Genomic DNA, 23,846 nt, shown 5'->3' with positions numbered 1-23,846 from the left:
GGTCACCGAACATGTGACATTAACAAAAAGTAACTCAGGTGAGTAAATCAGAGGAGGCGGAAGATGTCACAGTCACGGGCCAAAGGATGCAGGGCCCTCAGCCAAGAAAACAGCAGAGGTATAGGGACGAGGAGCAGGAGTGTGAGATTCACCAAACGTAGTAAGCGACTGGATTTGAGGTTGAGCAAGAGAGAAGTGGAGAATCCACCATATTTCTGGTTTAGAGGAAAAATGAGTTTAGGGGAGCGAGTGGGAAGATGAAAAATTTTATTTTGAACATACTCAGGTTGACATTACTCGTAGTGTTATTTGATGGAAAAGGAATATCCATTAAAAGGATTAAAAGGAATATCCATTAAAAGGATTATGACTATAGACTTGGAATTCTCAAATACAGCAAGTGAATCCACAACTGGAGTGAATGCAGGTTTTTTCAGATTGGAGATTATACTGTCAAGGGGATATTCAACATCTTAGGGGTGAGTGGGTGAACATAAGTGAGCTAAGTATGCACCGGGGTTAGGAACAGTGAGATTTAAGCAGAGGAAATTAAGTGCTGGAAGTAGGCTGCAGAGGAGAGAAGGCCCACGGCCAGGACTCTCCGCTGTGGGAAGCAGGCAGGCAGCTCAGTCAGCCAACTCCACTGTTGACTTGGTAACATGGAGGATGCCAGTGGGGGTGACATTAGTTCTTTTATGTCCCAGTTGGGTTTGCAGAAATGGATGTGAAGGTTTATAAAATTTATTTTCAGTACTGTTAATAATGGTGGGACTCACTTATATCAAGGGACAGAGCAGTTTAAAAGGCAGCAGAAATAAGTGGTCGTTTAAAACGATCAACAAGAGGGCTTCCCTGGTGGCGCAGCGGTTGAGCGCTGGGTTGTGAAGCTGCCCGCAGCCTCTGTGGTGCCGGTTCGATTCCCGGTTGCTCCCCGGCCACCGGAGGCGGGACCTACTTGGTGTGCAGACCTTTCCTGCCGCCTGCTATCACCCTCGTGCGTGTGTGCGTGTGCGCGTATGTCTGTGTGTGTGTGTGTAAATAAATAATAAATGATAAACAAGATAGACAAGCCTCTAGCTGGAGTCACCAAGAAAAAAAAAGAAAGCTCTAATAAATAGAATCAGGAGTGAACGGAGAGACTATAATGAGAGACTATTATAAATATCTTTATGCCAATAAATTGTGTAATTTGAAATGAACAAATTCTTAGCATCATACAACCTTCCAAGTTCAATTGAGGAAGAAAGAGAAAACAGGCCACTTACAGAGCATGCAGTTTGAACAAAGAACTCACTAGTGAAACTGCCTGGTCTATCAAACTTCACAAGTGAACCAATACCTGTCCTCATACACTTCCAAAAATTGGAGGAGGGGTGCTTCCCAACACATTTTATGAGCTCAACATAAATCTGACCAGTTATTCCTGATAAACATAGATGCAAAAATCCTTAAAATCTAAGCAGACCAAATTCAGTGACACGTTAAAAGCATCACACATCATAACCAAGTGGGATTTAGTCCAGAGGTGCGAAGATGGCTCAACACATGCAACCAGGTCAGTGCATGCAGCACTTCAAAGGAGGAAAGATAAGTAAGTGATATCAGTGAACAGATGATAATGTGTAATACCCATTTGTAATAAGGTCGCTCAATAAAATGGGGAGCAAAGGAACATACCTTAACATAATAAAAACCTTTTATGATAGACACGCACAGCTAATAGCATACACAGTAGTGAGAAACTAAGCTTTTACCCTAAGGTCAGGTACAAGACAGGGATGTCCACACTTACCACTGCTATTCATCATAGTACTACAAGTCCTGGCTGGAGCAACTGGCAAGAGAGGTAAAAGGAGTCCAATTTGAGAGATTAGTATAGTAGCGCCATCACCACTTGTGGGTCATGACACGGAGTCCCTGTAGGCACTAATATACCTATTAGAAACAATACATTAGTCAAGTTGCAGGCGACACGCTCGGTGTACAATCATCTGGTGCAGATCAAGGAAACAGTCTTATTTCCAATTACATCAAAAAGAATTAAGGACCTAGAAATAAACTTAGTAAAGGAGGTGAAAGACCTCCTTTGTAAGACCTTTTTACAAGAAAAGTTGTAAAAACACTGCTAAAACAAACAAGACCCAAGTCGAAAGGTAACTTCTTTCTCATGGATTGGATTAAAAATTAACATGGTTAAAATGGCCATCTTACCATGTAAGCCATGTCAGCATTTCAGTGGCGTTCTTCAACGAAGTAGAGCAAAATTAGTGGAATTTGTAGGGAAGCACAAGCAACTCAGGATAGCCAAAGCAATCTTGTCAGAGAAGACCAGAGGCATCAGGCTCCAGGAGTACAAGTACCCCACGCATGAGAGGGCACAGAACAGTGGGGTGTGGAGTGAAAGATACACAAATGAACAGACTGCAGCTAAGCCCAGAAATAAGCCCACACTCAAGTAAACAGTTTCTTTCCAACCAAGGAGAAAAGAGTATACACAGGAGCAGGGAAAGTCTCTCCAACAAATGGTGCTAGGAAACCTGGACAGCCACTTTTTGCAAAAGAATGAAACTAGATCGCTGTCTCACACCACACACAAAAATTAACTCAAAATGGATAAAAGACTTGGACTTAAGACCTGAAACCATAAATATACAAGAAGAAAACAGGCAAAACACTCTCATGTTGGCTTCAGGGATTCTTTGGGGACTGTCTTTGGGCACATTTTGGAGAAAATACTTGCATACCATACATCTGACAGGGGCTAATATCCAAGATCTACAAAGAACTCATACATTCAACATGAACACAACTGTTCAAAATATGGGCACACTATCGGAATAGACACTCTTCCAATATTTACACACATGGCCACCGGCAGATGAAAAAGAATTCATCATCACCAGGGAAATGCAAGTCAAAATCACAGCGAGATACACCTCACACCTGTGGGGATGGCCCCGTCAGAGAGACCAGAAACAAGTGCTGGTAGGCTGTGGGGAAAAGGGAGCTGCCTGCACTGTGAGTGGGAAAGCAGACTGGGTAGCCCCTGGGAGGACGGTGTGCAGGTTCCTCACAACAGTACCAGTTGATCTACCGCTGATCCAGAAGTTCCACTCCTGTCTATCAAAAAGCAAAAAACAAATTCAAAGGGATCTATGGTCGCCTGTGTTCACTGCAGCAGTATTTACAATATTCAAGTCATGGAAACAGGTGCCCGGGGACAGATGAGTGGATTAGAAGGTGTGGTGTGTATACAGAGTGAAATAAGACTCAGTTATATAAAAAAAAGAAATACTGCCATCTGTGATAATAAGGACCAACTAGAGGGAATTATGCTAAATGAAATAAATGATAAGAAGAAAGAAATACTAGATGGATTCACTCATATAAGGAATGTAAAGAAACAAGGGAACAAACCAAATGGGGGGAGGGGAGAGCAGGCAAGGGAAGCTTGCCCTTAACCCCAGCACACGTCCTGTGGTTGCCGCGGCCTCTCAACCCCACCGAGACCTCCTAAGCGAGGGGGGTCCATTGGACCCCATTGGACTTTGATGGGAAAAGTATTGGTGCTCTGGTGGTGGGTGTGGTAACATCTATAAAGCTGTGAATCTGTACTCCTAAATCATACACAGTGTTGTAAACCAAAGTGATCTCAAAAAAATTAAAGAAATAGTAGAGGGACTTATACTGTTGACAGCCTTATCTATTTTAATCAGTATCACAGGGCAATATCAACAATGCTTGGGTTTTTTTTTTTGTTTGTTTGTTTTTTAAGATTTTTTCATTTATACAAGAACCAGGGTGTAGGCCAGAGGTGCAGAGGATGGAGGATTCACCAGAGACAGAGTGGGAAGCAGAACAGGCAGATTGACTGAAATACACTGCTGAGGGGAGCAGCGGGCGAGACAGGAGAGGTCTGCTGCACCATGTGGGTAGCTCCCTGGCCGGCCGGGATTGAACCCGCACTGCGGAGGCTGCGGACAGCTTCACAGCGCTGTGCTCAACCGCCTGCGCCACCAGGCAGGCCCGGGTACTGTTTTAAAAGCGTCATTCTGGGTGAGAAACATCACAGTAAATCAAACAATAAAAAGGAGATGAATTCAGCCTATGTTACTACATCTGAGGTTTGGCTATTTTTTGCCAGATTCGTCATTTTATAGGTGCTATTAATCAAATGACTAGCTGGGAAAAGGAGCGGACTAACAAAGCATTGGTGTGCTTTTTACTGCTTTGATTTTTAATTACACTCTCTAACACGTGATTTTCTAAGTATTCATATTCGACCCTGTTACATTTTGGAATATTTTGTGCATTTCTCAGTCTGCAGTTCCAAATTTTGAAGACACTATAAGCTGTTTAAGTTGTAATAAGAGGATTCGGCATCATTCTTTAGCATTAGTCCACTGTTCATGACCCACTGCTGTGAGGGGATACTAGTCAGTGGGGTGGTGGTAGCAACGGGGGGCGGGGCACTCGCTTAGGAGGTCTCTGTGGGGCTGGGAGGCTGCAGCAGCCACAGGGCATGTGCTGGGGTTAAGGGCAAGCTTCGCTTGCCTGCTCCACCACAGTACATGAAAAAGATGCAATGCTTAAATGAAATCAAGGAATGGCTGTGAAAGGACAGTGTTTTCTAGATCATGCAGTAAGCCCTGTCTGCCATGACGTGTGTGTGTGTGTCTTAATGTGGCCTAGAGAGCCAGTCGGCCTACCTGAGCATTCCACACATTATATGGGAAGACCAAGGAGACTGGCTGCTGTCCTAAAACCTACCATTTGGTCTATGTCATCTCTCCAAGTGTTCTTATTTCTCACATGAGAATGTTCTTCCTTGCTGTCCTCCTTGATTTCATAGTTATAAAGTTAAACTCCATTGGGTCTATGGAATTACAGCAAAGGTTTTCTCAATTTACATATTCTTTCAATCCAGCACACCTATTTGCTCCATTCTGTGGTTGTCTCACCATTAAGTTCTGGGCCTGAACAGCAGGTTCAGATCTCAATCTCGTGCTTTCACCCCATGTGGGAAGGACACGTTAGACCAGTGCTGTCCAAGAGTGTCCTCTGCACAAGGGGAGTTGTTTGTGAGTGCTGTTTAGCTGATGACCACTCATCATACTGGCCGAGCCTTGGTGTGGCCTAGAGCAACTGAGCTCGTGGATTTTAACTTCAATTACTGTAAATGTAAATAGCCCCTTGTGGTCCGCGGCCACCAGCAAGGCACAAGGTCATCAGAAAACCATGGTTACCTGGTCTTACAACTGTCTTCCAGCAATGGGAGAGGAATTTCTAGGAACTATTCACAAATCCTGCATGGTATGTCTCATGAGATGGCAAGAGTCTAAACACCCAATGACTTTGAATATGATTCTAGTAAGGGAACAGAATGGAGCTAACCAGACCACAGCTCAAACCACAGTCACAAACCACACAGCTATGAAATAAGCTAGGCAAGACCCTCACTTTCTTTTGACCAGGGTCTTGTCAGGTACAACAGAAAGGCGTGAACCTGGGAGTAAATACTGTATGCAGACCATCAAAAAGTTTATCATGGTATCGGCTCAGCTTCTAGGCCTGTATTTACTTATGTATACATGTGGACCGTCTCATATATATGTGAAAAATAGTTTTTAGATAGAACAATAAGGAGTACAAGATAGTAACACCAGAAGAGAGAAACAGCAAAGATAAAGCTGTGATTCCCCAGCTCACTACCTAAGTGCTTTTAAAGTCCAGGGCAGAGAGGAGGCATCCACACAGACCCCAGGGTCATCCCTGCCAGGATCTAAGGAACACAAGAGGAGAGGACTCTTCATCAAGAGCTATTGATTCTGCTGCATGATGAAGACCGTGCGGGAGGAGAGTGCCAAGGGCACAGACGGAGCAATCCCTCCATGTCTCGGCGCTGCGGTGCTTCTCCTTGCTACCATCTGGAAGAAAGGACTTCTCAACACCCAAGCGACCAAGGAGACTTCAGAATCCCGAGGCCGAGGTTGTGTGACCCAGTAGGCTGTTCTGGTTCCACCTAAAAATGCTCACAATTAAGACCTGAAAGCATCAAGCCTATTTCCAGTAACTTAGACACATAGCAGAACATGTTTTACAATCTACCAACAAGGTCAGATTTCCAATGTCTAGCATGCCATCACCACTCACCAGGCCTACAGAGAGACAGCAGCAAAAATAAGACCCACAGTTTCATCAGAAATGAAAGTGACATGTGAGAACAGTGTGTGTATAAGGACATTTATCGTAACACATTCACTCTTTGTTCAAGAAGATGAAGGAGCATGAGCACGATAAAGCTAAGAAGCTATCGGAAGACCTGCACTGAGCTCTTAGAGATGAAAATATCTAATGGAGAGATAGAGTGTAGGCGAGGGGGAACTGACAGAAGGTGGGTGGACCCGAGTACACCGCAATAGTTTCCAGAGTTGAAGGCCTGGTCACAGACGCGTGGAGCAAGGTTTCCATATGAACATGCTAATATATGTGGTGCGATTCCCAGGAAAGTGGACAAAAAAATTGTGAAAGAATATTTCCATAATGGACAGAATGTTTTTCAAATGTTTCAAAAGTTTAAGCTCTTGAAGCTCAAAGCTCAGCAACTCTGCAAGCCCCAAACAGTGGGGCTGGCGGGGTCGGGCACACATGAGGAAATTACAAAAAGGCACGTCACGGTTACCTTGCCTAGAATGAGCGATAGAGAGGAAATGTGACAAGTAAATGAAGACAACAGACTTCTTTCATACAGTGGCAAAATGACACCAACAGGAAACTTGGTGTCAGGAAAGTGTAAGACAGAGGCAAGACATCTTTAAAGTACCAGAGGGGAAATAAAAGTAACCTAAAAATCTACAACCAATCCAAGCAATTCTTAAAAGACAAGGTGAGTGAGCATTTTTTTTTTTCAGACTTTGCAAAGCTGAGCTAGGTCACCACCAGCAGGTTAACACTTCGAAAATGTTCAAACCCACCAGTAGAAAGAAAACGAAAATGAAAACATCCTAAGTGGTAAATGTGAGAAAAGGCCATTTTCTCTTATTTTAAACAATTCTTTAAAAGAGAATTTGCTACTTGATGTACATATTAACAATATACTTTCAAGTTTGTAACCTGAAAAAGCACAGAAAATGGCAGGTTGTAAATATGCTGTTGTGAGGGCCAGTGGCCACTAAAAATTGTATAGAGTTTAGTCTACCAATAAAGAGATGAGAAGAAAATCAATCCAGAAGAGATTTTTTTAAAAGAATGTGGAGCAAAAAAAGGTAATATAAAACAAATGTCACTAGGGTGTATTTAAACCCAACCTTACCTATAGCCATGTTTAAACATAAATGATTTTAGCATCCTCGATAAAAAGGTAGAGGCTTGTGACATTGAATAATACAATGATACTGAATAATTGTGATATTAAAACAACCACCAAAAAAGACACTTTAAATATGAAGCCATAAATAGGTTAAAAGGCAAAGGACAGGGGCCTCCCCCGTGGCGCAGCGGCAGTCCAGTGTTCTTCATGAGAACGGATACCAAAATTCTCAAGAAAATTTTAGTGAATTAGATCCAACAATGTGTAAAACAGATAACATCTAACTAAAACATCATAGCCACATGGGCTTATTTCACTAATTCCGGGCTCATTAAAGTCATTTTAAAGAATGTCACATCTGTAGATAGGAACTTCCTCAGCCTGATAAAGAACATGGATAAAGAAAACTACAGCCAACAGCATACTTAATGGAGAAAGACTGGAACAAGACAAGGGGGCTGATCCTCGCCCCGTCTATTCAACATGTAACTAGAAGTTTTAGTGCACCAGATGAGAGAAAGGAGAAAGCACATGAGCTGGATAAGAAGTCAAGCTGTCTTGTTTGCAGATGACACGCCCATCTGCATAGTAAGTCCCAAAGAATCTACAAAAGACTTGTAGGACTAATAAACGGTTTAACAAAATACAGATAGCGATCGTAGTTTTGCAATTAGCAATAAACAAAAACTAGAATGAAAACCAATAGCATGTAAAATAGCATGAAAAAATATGAAATTCCTTGGCATACATTTGACAAAAATATGCAGGGCTTGTGCAAATGAGACCCCAGAACGCTGCTGGGAGACGTTACAAAGACAAGTGACTGCAGAGACCATGTCAAGGGATTGCAGTGGCAGCCGTGAAGAGACCAGTTCCCCTCAGTGAATGAATGGACTCAACACCTGAGCTACCGAAACCTCACCAGGGGTTTGACGAAAATGCCGCGTTGATTCTAACAATGGAGAAAGACGAAGGACCTGGAATCGTCAAATAAATTTTTAAAAAACACAATCCGAAGACCCCCTGGAAATCTTCCTTCCCTAGTCATAACACAGTCTGCTCTGACAGAAATGGAAATTATCCACCTTGACTCTCTTCACCTCAGGGTGAGCTACCCACACGAAGCCCTGCGAGAGGCAGACAGCCTGGGGCACCCGGAGTCCCGCGCGGGGGTGGGCACGGCCAGAAGGCGGCCCCACCTCGGGCTGATGGGCAGTGGCTCTTGTGTCATAGGCAGATGCTGCCTGGGGCGACTCCTGCGCACAGTGGCCTGTGAGTCACAACTGAACCCCTGTCACGTCTTACCACGTCAGGGCCCCTCTCTGTGTCATCGCATCATGTCTCTGGGCATGAAACATTTCTTCAAGTTCTACAGAGCTGGTGTCCCGAGGAGCCTGGCCAACCTGGTGTGGACAGGTGGTGGCACCGTGTGGGACCCGGGTTCTGTCACACTAACCCACATGCGGTGTTTTTCAGATCGAATATGAGCACAGAGCACTGGAGTGCCGGCTGGGGCTGAAGGAAGGCCGTCCCTTTTCAGGGGTCACCGCCTGCCTGGACTTCTGTGCCCACGCCCACAGGGACCTGCACAACATGCAGAACGGTAGCACGCTGGTGAGCGGGGGGCCAGGTGGGGGCTGGGGCAGCACGGCGAGAGGGTCAGTCCTCGGAAGCCTCCTTCCTCGGCAGGTGGCGCTCTCCCCAGAGGGTGGCACAGCTGCACAATCTGGAGCTTGTTGGTGCTGCTGTCAGCCAGTGGGGAGCGTGCCAGCCGCCGGTGGCCGGAGGGATCAGGGTCTGGCAGGCTGCGATCGGTTAAGTATAAAGGCACGCCAGGGCCAGGGCAGTAACCCGCCTCGAAGAGAGACGGGTAAGCGACAGACGTGTACCATTGCCACAGTAACCCCCTTAGTGTGTTCAGGGAGCTGGTGATAACTGGCACTGGGGTGAGACGGAGCTGGGGAGGGTCATGTCTGTCCTAGGAAAGAGGAGGGGTGCTGCTCCCTGGGGCGGCCCTGTGTGTCGAGGGCACTTCCTGAGCGGGGACTAACTGCAGCAAAGGTCAAGTGCAGAAACCTCCACCCTCAGACACGGGCATGACGAAGGCCGGTGACCTCAAGGCTGAGGAGGAGGAGGAGGCCATTCAGGTTGCAGCTCACGGGGGAAGGGGGGTGTCACAGAGGTGGCCAGCGGTAGTGGGAAGGGGCTGGGGCCGGGAAACGTCTAGTAAAGTAAAGAGGGTGAGGCTCTGAGGCTGTGCAGGCTGCATAGGCTGGGTCTCTGCCACCTTCTTCTCTTTGCGTTCTAGTAAAACCATCCTTTAAAAGTGAAAACCACTGAAGAACAGGCAGGCTGGCTGGCCGCGGCCGGAGACGGCTGGGCTCTGGCCCAGGGAAACCAGCAGGAGCTCGTGCTCCGCTGTCTGCACCCACCGAGCGCCTGCTCCTTCTGGGGCGTGGGAGGGGGAGAGAGCTGAGGACACCCCTTCAGCGCAGGCTGAGGGGCTGCAGGACCCAGGTCTGTGCGGGGAAGGGACGGGCACCCAGGGAAGGGGACCAGGCCTGGCAGACTTTCCCCCATGGAAAGGGAAAGCGTCACTCCAAGGCCATCTCCTGCTACCCACCTCCCGGGTGAGTCTGTTCCCGCAGATCCTCCCGGGAGGCTCTTGCACGGGTTCTCTGTGACCTGTGTCTTCACCAGCCATGGTTCGCATGGTTTTCCATTCACCGAGAAAACCAAACACTGAAAACTAGCCAGCAGTCTTTCCTCAAAGCCCGCCTGCTTGTGGGCAACAAAAGGAGCAGAGGATCCTTAGCAAAGGCCAGAAGTGGGGTCTCTGTCCTCCCAGAGCGCCCCGTCTGGGCAGTGGCGCCGCAGGGAGGCGCCAGGAGGGAAGCAGAGCGCAGAGGCGGCCACCACGCTGTCCTCTCCCGTCCCCAGGACTTGGCCTCCACTCTGCACCCGGGGGGCATCGTGCAGGCGGCAAAGGCGAGTTGGGGGTGCGCAAGGGAGCCGGGGAGCCGAGCAGCCTGCACAGCCGTCCCGGAGGCCAGCGGCGGCCCCTTGGGCGGAGGCGGCGCTGGTTCTGGGCGGGGCCCGCCCAGGTCTCACCTGTGCCCCAGGGGTGACAGCACAGGACGGCTTCGTCCCGGCGGGGGTGCTGGGCCACGTGGGTCCGGGGAGCGCAGCGCGCACAGGACAGGCCGCCACAGGCGCGACGTCGCGGGAGGGGGCGGCGCGCGTGCCTCCGGGGCTGACCCGCGGCCGCTCCTCCCCAGGTGTGCACCCTCACCAGAGAGGACAATCGCGAGATCCGAGGGACCCCGGAGGACGAGCAGCTCCACGTCCTGCCTCTCTACAAGGTCTCGGACGTGGACGAGTTCGGGAGCGCGGAGGCGCAGGAGGCGAAGAAGCGCAGCGGCGCCATCCAGGTGCTCAGTTCTTTCCGGCGCAAAGTCCGGATGTTGGCAGAACCGGTCAAGACCTGCCGCCAGCGGAAACTGGAAGCCAGGAAGGCTGCGGCTGAAAAGCTGTCGTCCCTGGAGAGCAGCAAGAGCGAGAAGGAGAAGTCGGCCGCGGCCCGGGCCAAGCCGCCGGACGGCGCCGGCCAGGCCAAGCAGTTGGCAGGTAACTTCGGGGCGAGGCGCCGGGGCGGCGGGCCGCGCGGTCCTGCGCTATTCAGCGCGAGCATTTTGAACTCGGGCTGCTTCCAGCTGCGGTCTTAGTTCTGTCCCAGAGTCCACTTTCCAGCGGCCAGGCCTGCTTCGCCCCGGAGCCGGCGGGGGCAGCCCGTCCCGCCGCGCCCGCGCGCGGAGAAGCCGGTGCTCTGAGGCGCAGCAGCGGGCGGCCGGGCAGCGGTCCCGGGACCCGGGCCTGACCCAGTGGGGACAGGTAGGCCAGAGCGCAGGGAAAGAGGCCACTAAGAATAGAGGTGGATGTGATGAACTTTAAAAAAGTAATAATAATAAAGCAAAACTGAAAGCAAGTAAACCGAGAGCTCGAATTTGGCGGTAGCACGAAGACAGCAGCACAGGCGACGCGGTACGGTCTTTCCAAGCGCAGACCCCAAACACGGGCGGGAAGGGGAAGGAACATTCCAGCACGACCCGAAGTTGGAAGCCCGGGTAAGAAAGCAGGATTGTTTGAGATCAGGGCTGTGAAGCCGGGCTGCAGGGGGTCCAGAGGGCAGGAAGGGAGGCTCTCTTGCCGTGCAGGGGGCGGGTCCCCGGTGTGTGTGTATGAGGGGTCGGGGGTGTCTCCTGGCACCGCCCCCACCAAACAGACCCAGCTGCGCAGCCCGGGCCGGCTGGCGCGCTGCTGGTCCCTCCGGGGCTCCCTGCCTTTTGTCTGCAGTGGAGCCGCAAAAGCCCCTTCCGAGCATGGGGTGTCCAGACCCCAGCGTGAGGCGGTGTCGGCCCGGCTGTTCCCCCGAGGAAAGCGTGTCAGTCAGTCTGCTTGGAAACAGCCGTCCTTGCGCACAAGCTCAGAAGGCCCGAGTGAGCCCCACGCCCGCTGCAGGCGCTCCTCCGCCTCCCGGGAGGGCCGCGGGAGCAGCTGGAGCCGGGCGCGCCCCCCCTTCCTGGCCGCTGGGCCCCTTCGGTTCTCAGCCCCACCTGCAGCTCCGTTTACTGGATCGCACTTCACATTCCTGTCTTAAGGACACCCGCAAAACAGCCTGGCTGTTGAAGGTTGCGCTTGAGAAGCTGACAGTTTCCCCAGCCTGTCCCCGGCTCGGGATCAGTTTGCCTTCGGGAGCGCGCTGTGGGGCGGGCGGCAGGTTACCAAGATGCTGGGGCGCGTGAGCGGCTCAGTGCCTCCCCTCGGCGCGCCGGCGCCCCCGAGCACTGCCCGCCGCCCGGGGGCCCCTCACAGGCGCGCGCCGCGCCCTACAGGGCAGACGGGACCCGGCGGGCACGCCAAGGGGCGGCCAAGGCCCGTCCTCGCCGCGCAAGAGGCGCGCGGGGCCTCGGCGCTCGGGGGGGCCGTGGGCGCCAGGGCGCGCGTGCTCGCCTCCCCGGCGGTGCCGGGCCCGGGCTGCCGTGGCGCCGCGGGCAGTGGCCGGAGCCGGCCGCCGCCGTGGCCTCGCGTGGGGTCTGGCTCAGCCGGGGGTGCCGGGCAGCCCCCCGCGGGCCTTCACGAGTACTAACCAAGCGTGCTTGTCCCCGCTCTCTCGTCCTGTCCACAGAGCTGTTGCGACTTTCGGGACCAGTCATGCCGCCAGCCCAGCAGCCCCCGCAGCCGCCGCCCCAGCCCCAGCCGCCCCAGGAGCCCCCGCCCCCCGCGCAGCCGCACCCCTCCCTCCCGCGCACTCGCGAGCCCGCCGGCTCGTACCCCTCCCCGGGGCCCGCCGGCCTGTGCGTGAGACGGGCCGCCCCGGCGAGCCCCTACCCCGGCTCCGCGCACGCTGCGGAGCTGTATGGGGGCGCCCCCCCCGGGGAGCTCTACCCCGCCGCGTCTCAGGCCCCGGGGCCCTATTTGAGTTCGTCGAGCCCCATGAACCCCTACCCCGGGCTCCTGACTCAGAACCGCCAGTACCCGGCCTACCCGTGCAACGGCGGCGTGTCGGTGGACGCCTGCGCGCAGTACCTGGGCGCCTACGCCGCCCCGCCCCAGCCCGTGGACCTCTACAGGTGCCCCGGCCCGGACGCCCTCGCCAAGCTCAGCCTCCCGCCCATCCACACGCTCTACCAGCCGCGCTTCGCCGGCAGCCAGACCTTCCCCTCCAAGTACCTGGGGTACGGGCACGAGCGCCTGCCGGCCGACGCCTTCAGGGGCTGCGCGCTCAGGCCCGGCGCGCACGCCGTGGGGCCCTTCCCGCCCTACGCCGGCGCCGAGCTGGAGGGCCGCTTCGTGGGCGCCCCCTCCGGGCTGCCGCCCGGCTGGCGCCACCCCGGCCTGGACTACAAGAACGGGGAGCACCACCCCCCCGCCCACCTCCTCCACAACTACGCGCCCGGCGGCCTGTTCGGCGGCTCCCTGGGCGGCCTGCGCCTGCCGCGCCCCGAGAACGAGCTGCTGGCGCACGCCGCCCACGGGCTCTCCAAGCTGCTGGCCCCCGAGGGCCCGCCCAAGCCCCCGGAGGCGGGCCGGCCGGAGAAGCCGCCGCCCGCGGCCGAGGACAAGGACGACGTGTGGTCCGACAGCGAGCAGAGCTTCCTGGACCCCGACATCGGCGGCGTGGCCGTGGCGCCCGCCCACGGCTCCATCCTCATCGAGTGCGCCAAGCGCGAGCTGCACGCCACCACCCCGCTCAAGAACCCCAACCGCAACCACCCCACGCGCATCTCGCTGGTCTTCTACCAGCACAAGAGCATGAACGAGCCCAAGCACGGCCTGGCGCTCTGGGAGGCCAAGATGGCCGAGAAGGCCCGCGAGAAGGAGGAGGAGGGCGAGCGCCACGGGCCCGAGCACGCGCCCGCCCGCGGCCACGGCCACGGCCACGGCCACGGCCGCCGGCCCAAGCGCGAGCCCGCCGAGCCGCACGACGCCGCGCAGCCCACCTGCCTGCGCTTCATCCGCTCGCTGGCCGAGAGGACCGTGTCGCTGACCACGCAGTCCACCGTGACCACGGCCCCCTACGCCTTCACGCGGGTCACCGGGCCCTACAGCAGGTACATCTGACGCGCCCCGGGCACGCGGGGGCGGGGGCGCCCGAAGGCCGGCTGTGCCAACGGGGGCGGCCCCTGCGCGCGCCCGCGCCCCCCCCCGCCCCCCGGGAGGAGAGGGGACCGGTCCTTCCCAGCCCCTGGGGCCCCGCGCCAGTGCTGCGCGGCCCGGGACCGAGCCCGCGACTCCCTCCGTCTGGTGCTGAGGACTGGAATCGGGACTTTCACCCTGCAGTTCTCACTGTCGTCCTCGTCTCGCGTTTCTCACGGTAGCTGCAGGAAGCGGAAGCGGACAGACAGCAGAACGCGGCGTGGGTTCTGGCGTTCTAGGAAATGGTGCTAAGAAATTGGTGTCTTTCGGAGCTAACATTGGATGCCTTTCTGTCATGGAGACACTTGAGTGGGGGCCGCCCTCGCATCCTCGGGGCGACTCCTCGCTGAGTTTTTATCATGATTAACTTCCTGCAAAACTCACTTTTTAAAACGTGGACATTTTAGAAACCTCTGGGTTCATCCCCCGACGTCCTTGTGGGACAATAAACGTACATATGTACATATATACACGTATGTATATGTGCACACAGAGTATGTATAAATGTTTTAAATGGTGTCTAGAAGCACTTTGTCTACCTAAGCTTTGACAACTTGAACAATGCTAAGGTACTGAGACATTAAAAACAAAGTTTACTTTCATTTTAGAAGGCAAAGGGGACTTTTTTAAGGAAATGAGGAAAGCTTTTAAACTATTTTTGCTGTTCGCAGGCCTCTGCTGATGAGCAGTGTGTCCATTTTTAATCCAGCCAGTTCAATCCAAAGTGGGGCTTACTGGATTTGGGGGGATGTGTTAGTCCACGAAACATAGGTTCTTTGGTGCTCATCTCACATTCTGTACTGTAAAACAGTCTCCTACAGGACTGTGGGACAAGTCCATTGCTCAAGCAAGTAGAGTCTTAAGAAACGCCTGTTCACCACACGCTCCAGGCTCAGCAGCCCTCGGGGCCGCGCCCACGCTGTGGTCTGGGCCCCGGCGGACCTCAGAGCAGCGGCCGCCGTCTGCCTGTGTGCTATGAATTGTGCATTGTGATGCTGTCATTTCTTAGCGCTAAGTGTCCTCTTTACCAGGAAGACTGGGCAGCCGGAAGCCTGCGTCAGGTGCATAAACAGGGTTAGTTCCACATGAATCTGTTCAAGAAAAATAAAGGAGAAACAGGCAGCTGGTTTGCTGTGGTGGTTTTAAATCATTCATCTGTATAAAAATATGAAAGAGATGTATAGTCAGTAAATTAAATTGTAAACAAAACTTTTTTAATGCAATGCTTTAGTATTTTTAGTACTGTAAAAAAAAAAATAAATCTATACATATATATATAGATTTGAATCATATTCACATCACGATGGTGCTACTCAGCCTGCTGCAGACAGACCCTGATGTGAGCGGGGAGCCCTTCGCCCGGAGCAGTGCCCCTCCTTGTCATGTACCTCAACACTAGTGTGGCAGCGGGACGTGGGACTGAGAGGGAACGCTTAGAGCATTGTGTACCATCATCCTTTCCAAGTCTGTTTTTATTGTTATTTTTATTATTATTAAAAAAGCATCCTTTTTTTCAATACTTGATTTCCCAGCAAGTATAACTTGAACTTTAACCTTTTTGTTCTAAAAATTCAGGGATATTTCAGCTCATGTTCTCCTTATGCCAACATTTCATCACCTGTGTGTATGTAAAATTGTCGTAGGTTGATAAAAATTTTATCTTTTTCAGGGATTTAACCCTACTGTTTTGAATCCCTCCTGTTTTACTTGTAGATGCCCTGATGTAACTAAAACTAATTTTGTAAATCAGTTGACTATTGTAAAGAAAGGCATTTTAAAAGGTGTTGAGTCTTTCAAGCAGGAACAAAAATTAAAAATAGATTGCACTGAGTTGATACATAGGGAAACTTGTGTGGCAGGAGTTTGACAAGTGACCGCTCCAGATGAAGACGGGTTCCTCCTGCCTTCAGCGTGGCCACTAGGAGGACAGACCTGGGAGGGCCGCGCCGCGAGGGCCGCCCCGGCGGCAAAACCGCTAGGCCCGAGGCGGGCCGTCGGCTGCGGAGACGTCGTGCTCTCAGGGCAGTTTGGCTGACACTTCAAATTGATCCTTAACCAGAGGAGACCTCTGAGTTTTATTGGTCGAGTCTGATCAGATGGCTTTGGTCTTTTGAAAAAAATTCTCTAGTTTTTGGCTATGTCCAATTTACCAACATTTCCCAAACCTCTGTGGACATCCAGCCACAGGATCGTAGGTTTTCCACATGTCAATCCCCACATCGCTGGTTGCCACACACTCCTTCGTTGGCTTCGAGCCGGCCCGTCCGTCCTCTGAATATCTGGTCTCTGTCTCATCCGCTGTCATTTGTCAAACTGCCGGCCAGCCAGGGCCGGCGCCGAGGGCGGGAGGAGAAGCCGAGTGCATACTGTCAACATCAGCTCCGCGACTGTACATATCTGACCCGCCTCAGCCAGGATGAATGAAAGCCGCTCTGCAGCTTGCTTCTGTAGGAATATCAGGTGGACTCTATAGCCATACTTGAAAACGCTTCTGAGTAGTGTCAACTTTACTTGAATGAATTTTCTGCCCCGACTGACCACAGCCACGTGCGCCCCCGGAGCCGGCGGCTGACTCGTGTCGGAGATTTGCAGTGTGACACTAAGGTAATGGACTCTGTGTGCATTTTTTTCTATGCCTTTGTTGTTTTTAACTTACTTTCATTTCATTTTCATGAGATGTGTGGTTTCTCTAAAGTATGAGGACAGTTATAAATACTGTAAATACTGTAATGTTACCAATGCAGCTTATCTGAAAGCGTTTATTATATCATTCCTGATAATGCGCTGTGAGTGTTTTTAATAAAATTTATATTTATTTAATGCACTCGAAGTGTGAGCTCGCTGAGTTTGTTCACTGCCGAGTTGCTGCCAACTCCATGAGGCAAATGGGGATGAGAAGAAATAGCTCTTCAGGGACACCCGGGAGGTCACATTCTTGCCCCTTTAGGGAGGAAACATGTGCTCAAGACACCATAGATGCCTCGGGGGCCAGGTTCACACCTCATGGAGACCCTCAGTGTCCAGCTGCATCTCCAGTGAGGTCCAGATAAGGCCGGCTGTGCTCTGGCTGGACAGTCTAGATACTTGGCTGTACACACGACACTGTACTCCGGCATCACATCACTCTGGATTCAGGGGTCATTAAGAATCCACAAGTGGGCCTCCCCGGTGGCACAGCGGTTGAGCGCTGGGTTGCGAAGCTGCCCGCAGCATCTGCAGCCCTGGTTCGATCCCCGGCCACCGGTGAGGGTCCCACATGGCGCGCAGACCTCTCCTGCCGCCCGCTGGTCCCCTCAGCAGTGTGTTTCGGTCCTTCCGCCTGCTCTGCTCCCCGCTCTGGCTCTGGTGAATTCTCTCACCCTCCCGCGCTTCTGACTGTACCCAGTGCTTGTATAAATAAATAAATAAATCTTTAAAAAAAAAAAAAGAATCCACAAGTGTCTGGACTGAACGTCCAGTTCCGCCCTTCATGCCATTGTCCCAGTTCACCCACCGCCCACCTCGCGGTCACCACTCGTCAGCAGAGTCCCTACTTGATGGGTGTCCGTCAGCTCCCTATTCACAGAGCTCCCCCCGCAGCCTCCTTTCCAGCCTGTTCCCTCTGCAAGTACAGCAATGAAAGTAGGGTGGGGTGGTAGCGCCTCTGCCAACGCGAAGCCCATGTCCTGTCCCTTTCGCGGACCCACCCCAGATGGCAGCCCTCGGGCCAAGTTCAGAATCTCAGCTTCCTGTGACCTCTACCGTCCACCCGCCTCCAAGAAGATTCTCTTCCTGCTGGTCAGGAAGGCAGGCAGTTCAGGCCCAGGAGTGGGGGCGGCCGGGGGGGGCAGCAGGCTGAGGGGGGTGTCCCCATCCGGCACACATGGCTTCAGGGAGTGGGAGGCCAACCGTCCAGTCAGCACCCACCTTCCTCTTCCCTGAGGGCCAGGCACAGGCTGACACCCTCATCCAGCCAGGTCCATGCAAGCCCCACAGTGTCCTCCCATCGCATGCCCTCCCTGAGTGGGCAAGGAAATCGCTTTCCCCCGTGGTCTCTCTGCTCACCCCGAACTGACTTGGCTGAAAATCTTCCCTAAGTGCAGGACCACACGGACGGACGGACGGACGGACAGACGGGTGACCTGGAGCTGCAGGGCTGACAGCTTGCTCCACTCTCCGCAAACAGAAGGTGACAAGAAGCAGCCACAGCACCGGGGGCAGTGCCCATGCAGGGTGGGCAGGTCCATAGCTCGCTTCTCTGGGAGCCTCGCGCTCCCTCCCACTGACCTGAGAGCCCGTCCCTGAGGCCCTGGCCGCCCCTGCAAGTGCTGCTTCCTCAGACGCGCAGCACCCCTCCTGCCCGGAGTCTCAGCGGAGCCTACTCCAGGGCCTCTCAGCCTCAGAGAGGAAAGGGCTGCCGTGCCCACCCAGGCGCCAGGCCGTTTCGCTGGCCAGGCCAGGGTGGCTCAGGGACAGCGCGGGGGTGTGGACATGCACCTCACCCAGTCTTGTCCCGCTGCGCCCCCACCCCCCAGACACTCTCCAGCTATTGGGGTGGTGAGAAAACCCTCACTAGGGTGCTCAGAAGAGAATTAGCAGCAGCTACACAGCATCTCTGTCCCACCCACATTCTTCAGTCAAAGAACAAAGGTCCTTTTGTTCCCCTAAGCCACCCGCCTCCCCCCAGCCATTTCTCACACAGGTCAGGCTGGTCGAGCGGGAAGGCAGCCGCTCTCCTCGCTCTCCTCACACGCGTTCCTGGGGCCTCCCCTGTGTGCTGCTGCAAAAGGCGCTCCTCTAGTCAAGGTGACACTGCACTCTAACCAACTCTTATTTCCAACAGACGTGGGGCGTCCGTCCACCCAGACGCGGCGCACAGCCGTCACACAGAGGGGCCTGTCCCCCAGGCCGCACGAGGAGGAAATCAGCCCACCCAGATGCACTGAGCCCAGGTTTGGAGCCGGTCGCCGGGCGTTTGCTTTATTCCTTCCACAAAATGGTCCCGTTAATCAAGAAATCCGGGCCGAGCTGCTGGGGCTGGCGGGCGGCGGGCCAGCCCTTTCCCTGGGCGGCTCTGGCTGAGCCTTGAGAGAAACAACAGTCCCAAGAAGCACCTGCTCTGGGCTGGGCCGCGCGAGGGGGGAGGGTGGGCTAATCTCACGCCCTGAAGCCTCCTCTGTCTGACAGAGCGGCCCAAGGCCATGGCGAGGCTCCCACCAGAAAACGTGGTCAGTGTTTCCCGTCTCCCGCCCCTGGGCTCCAGGCCCGTCCCTTCCCAGGACCACACCCGAGAGCTCACAGGTGACCCACCGTCCCCCCCACTGAACAGGACGCCCAGACCCCCACCGGACACGGGAGGTTCACACAGCAGCAAGGAGCTGTCACGCGGGGAGCGGCGCTAGACGGGCAGGCTAGAGAGCAGACGGCGGGCACGGGGCTCGCCCAGGCCGCCCGCTCGTCAAGCCACAAGCTGCTCTGGGCTTCGGCCCGTGAGCCACCCCTGGGGACGGCGGGAATCGCCAGTACTGCAGCGACAGCCACGTTCTTGACATGCCGAAGGCACATCGGAGCCTGATAAAAAGGCCACCAAGTTTAAGTAATTAGCAGAAGGGGGAAGAGGAAGAACATGGCGCCAACACCATCCGTGCAGAGGAAATGTTCACAAAAGTCAACATCCACTTACAATAAATCTTTCAAAGGTGGGTAAGGAGGAACCTGTCGTAAGGCAGGACAGGGCAGCTGAGCCCGTCCTACCGCGGGGACGGCCGCAGGCCCCCCCCCAGCTGCGGGGCCGGCCAGGAGCCAGCCCGCCCTCGCCAGTCATGCGCCACGGACACCGCAGGTCCTCATCCGGGCAGAGCGATTAGGCGAGGGGAACAGAAGGAAACGGTCTCAGACCGGGGAGGTTATTGGCAGATAACATGATTCCAGATAGAGAAAATCCTGAAGGCTACACCAAAACCTGCTCGATTCAGTCAGCTGTAGGACAGAAAATCACCGCACAGTCAGGAACACTTCCGACCCCGATGCTAGTTTTCCGATAGAGAAGTACAATAGCAGCAAAACCAATGAATACCTGGGAATCAATGTAACATTCTACTCATGACTGCGACACTGAGTGGAGAAAGTTAACACGCAAATAAAAGGGAAGTTACTTCATGTTCATTAATTGGAAAAAATGAATGCTGTTGATAGGTCTATACTACCCAAAGTTATATATAGATTCAATAGAACCCCCATCAAAAGTCTTACGGCATTTTTTCAAGAGCTATAGACACATACCCTGAAATTCACAGGGACTCACGAAGATCCCAACTCAGCGAGGTGATCCTGACCAATCTGGATTCCCCGCTCTGAGTTCAAGCAACATTACAAACATGACGTGACAGCCAAAACATGCGGTATGGTCATAAAAACGGACAAACAGATCAATGAAACAGAACAGAGGACCCAGAAACAAACCCATGTATATTTAGTTAACTGATGACAAAGGAGTCAAGATTATTACGGTGGGGGATAGGACGTCTCTTCAAGGGATCGTGCTGAGAACATTAGCACGTGCAAAGGAATGAAACTGGATCATTATCTCATACACAAAAATAACTCAAAATGGATAAATGACTCGAACATAATAGCTCCTAAGAGAAAGCACAGGCAATAAGGTCCCTAACGTCAGTCCTGGCAGTGATTGCTTGACTATGACAGACAGCAGAGGAAAAAGGAGCAGAAATGAACAAGTAAGATTGTATCAACCTAAAAACCTCTTTGCAGCAAAGGAAATCCACCCCCCCCAAAAAAAAGGCGGGAACAAAATATTTTCAAATCATACACCCACTGAACTCAATACAACAAAGTTATTAAGAAACGGGCAGAGGATCTGACACTGTTGCAAGGACGACACACAGGCGGTCCTAGTTCACGAGAAAGTGCTCAACGCGGGTCACCAAACAAAGGCAAATCAAAACCACAACAAAATACCACTTCGCACCTGTCAGAGCGGCTGTTCTCAAAAAGACAAGAAGCGGCGTTAGAATGGGGAGAAAACAACCCGTGTGCACTGCTGGTGGGAGTGTAAATTGGTGTGATCGCTATGGAAAACAGTACAGAGGCTCCTGGAACGACCCTAAGAGCCAGCAATTCCCCTGCACGGTATTTATGTGCAGATAATGACAACACGGACTTGAAAAGATACCTGCACCCTGAATACTGCAGCCTAGCTCACAACGGCCAAGACACAGATGAGACGCAAGTCTCCACTGACGCACAGAGCAGACACGGGTCACGCACGGGGGTGTCAGCCCTGCCATGTGAGACAAGCATGCACATTAAGGACATTATGCCACAAAAAATAACCAGGCAGAGAAAGACAAAAACAGCCTGGTGTCACCCGCAGGTGGATTCTCAAGGACCTCAAGCACACTGGTGAAAAGGATGGTAGCCAGACTCGGCGAGGGCGGGCAACACACGGGCAGGGCGGGGAAAAGGTTCAAATGTCCGGTTTCCTACTTTATCGTATACTTGAGTTGACCGCCAAATTTCTCAGCAAGAGATCTGTAACAGTCTGTGGTGACAGATGTTAACTGGACTTAGTTCATCTTACATATATTTATATTGAATTGTTGTTATACACCTAAAACTGTTACACACACGCAAATGCACACACGTGTATAATCACATCTCAATTTTTTTCAGAAAGCATGCAGACAGCAAAGAAGTAAAACTGTTTGTAGATGATGTGCTTTTATATACAGAAAATCCCAAAACGCCATCAAAATACAGAGACAGCAGATGAATGAATTCAGTACAGTCGCATGATTCAAAATGTACCTGTGGGCAACAGTTGCATTTCTATAAACTAACAACAAAATACTGAAAAAGAAACAAGGAGAGCAACCCCAGACACAAGGCATCCAAATCTACATATACCATACCCAGGAAAAAATTTAATCAAGGAGGTGAAAGATTTGTACAAGTAGAAAAACATGATAAAAGAAGCTGAAGACACAAAGAAATGAAAAGATATTCCATGTCCATAGACCAAAAGAACTCATTGTGAAAACATGCACACTACCTGAAGAGGGATCTAAATTCAATGCAATCTTATTAAAATTCCAGTGACATTTACCACACACACAGAAAAACAACCGCAAAATTTCACCCATGCAGGACCCTGAGCAATCCTGAGAAGATAAGAAAACTGGACGCAGCGTGCTCCCTGGTCTTAAAGTGCATCACAAAGCTACAGTCATCAAACCAGTATGTCATGGAGGCACAATGACAAGGTAGCAGGGCTGGAGCACAAGGGCAGGTTCCCTTAAGAGATGGAGCTGCAAGTGGGGTGGGGGGTCTCCAGGGATGGTACAGTCTGGGAAAGGGACAGTCAGGACGCTGGGACCCAGTCCAAGTCTGCAGGAAGCAAGGGGAGTAACTCAAGAACCAGGATAGGATGACCGGGTCCTCATTCTTCCACTCACAGAGTAGAGGACATGGACTTGCCCCTCCCCCCGCCAAGCACCCCTCAAACACACTGCCCCATCCAGACGCACTGGATGTCCCACACTCAGTGGCCAGAGAATCTCCCATTTCAGGAAGGCAGAAGGCAGCAGGTGGGAGTGAGGAGGATCCTGGCTCAAACCTATGAATTTTCCATTTCCTCCATGGGCATGACCAATGTCTCGCCTCCTTTTCGGAGTACACTGATGTATTCTAGGCCCTGCCAGGCCAAGAGAAAGTCTCCCCAAGGGGTAAGTGTGCACGTGGATCTTGCGAGTGGTCCCGAGTCAGTCAGACACAGCTGTCCACACCCCCTCTGTGTGCCAGTCCGACCTTCCCGTTACATTCACATCTCAAAACCCACAGACCTGGGACAGTGCCTGACAGAAGCAACCCCACCAGGAAAGTTTCTGACAATAGCTGTTTCTGTGGATGCCTGCCCCCCAACTACTCCAATAGCCATCATGGACCTAAGCTGAGGGGTGACATCAGCAGGATGAGGACCTGGGAACCCCACATGCTCACGGCGGGCTGAGCTGACCTTCTAGAGGGCTCGGAGAGGTCCCAAGGACCCGCAGCAGCCCAGAGAAGCTGTGTTCAAATGGCCAGAAATGCCTGCAGCATTTCTGCAGAAAGTCCTCACTGGACGTCATTGATTCGTTCTTAGAAACCGCAACTTTCAGCAAAATGACCTAGAATGAAACCCACTGATCGCAGGCTGATATCAACAAGAACCAACTTCCTAGAGCAGATCTTTGGCCACAAAATCACCACCAAACTTCTACAGAGACCCCCAAATGCTTGTAATACTCAACTATTATCACGTGCATGCATTCGTTCATTGTTTTTCCAAATCAAGAGTTCTAGCCCAGGCCCACAGGTGGTCGGCCCCACCTGGGCAGGACACCCTTGAGTGCCTCACACACCCCACACCCCCAGTAGAGACCACAGTGCATGTCTGAGACGTGGGCATCCCGGGGAAACCAAGCAGAGGTGGGAGAATGAGCCACCCCACGCACGGCGGCCACTGCCAGGCCTGCAGGAGACCTGCCTGCACCCGCAGGGAGGGGGCTCGGGTCGGGGTGGCTCCCAGCGGGCAGCTCCGGGGCACACAATGACGGGTGCAGCAGGCTGCGGGGCGCAGAGGGCTTACCCTGGAGAGGTTTACTTGGCACTTTTCCCAGGGGCTCTGGAGAGTCACTGAAAACCCGAGCCTGAGGGCATCGCCATAACGGGGGTGACGGCTGAGGAGCAGGCCCTGGGGACCCTGAAGCCCCACAGCTTTGATCAGACTCGCAGCTGGGCCACAGTCAGCAACCCAGACTCCGCCTAAGCAGCCGATTTCCGGGGATGCTCCAGCGATGGCCAA

General features: G+C 52.9%; 2 protein-coding genes across 4 annotated transcripts in view; one reads left to right on the top strand and one right to left on the bottom strand.

Moving 5' to 3' along the window:
* The window catches only part of TET2 (tet methylcytosine dioxygenase 2), a 100,929-nt gene extending 86,979 nt beyond the window's left edge, over nt 1-13,950 (top strand). For all 3 annotated transcript variants that reach the window (XM_037509604.1, XM_054694595.1, XM_037509605.1), the window contains exons 9-11: nt 8,786-8,923; nt 10,588-10,936; nt 12,495-13,950. In XM_037509604.1, coding sequence (XP_037365501.1) covers nt 8,786-8,923; nt 10,588-10,936; nt 12,495-13,930 — 1,923 coding nt within the window. In that variant the 3' untranslated portion in view covers nt 13,931-13,950. The remainder of the gene's footprint in view (nt 1-8,785; nt 8,924-10,587; nt 10,937-12,494) is intronic.
* Nucleotides 13,951-14,591: 641 nt separating this feature from the next.
* PPA2 (inorganic pyrophosphatase 2) overlaps nt 14,592-23,846 on the bottom strand; it is a 119,134-nt gene continuing 109,879 nt past the window's right edge. The window contains exon 14 of the mRNA XM_037509600.2: nt 14,592-15,160. Coding sequence (XP_037365497.1) covers nt 15,153-15,160 — 8 coding nt within the window. The 3' untranslated portion in view covers nt 14,592-15,152. The remainder of the gene's footprint in view (nt 15,161-23,846) is intronic.

This window comes from Talpa occidentalis, unplaced genomic scaffold, assembly GCF_014898055.3.
Source record: "Talpa occidentalis isolate TD23 unplaced genomic scaffold, MPIMG_talOcc4v2.1 talOcc4.13, whole genome shotgun sequence".
Taxonomy (NCBI): Eukaryota; Metazoa; Chordata; class Mammalia; order Eulipotyphla; family Talpidae; genus Talpa; species Talpa occidentalis.
The sequence above is the reverse complement of the archived record's forward strand: the minus strand, read 5'-3'. Positions and strand labels throughout refer to the sequence as shown.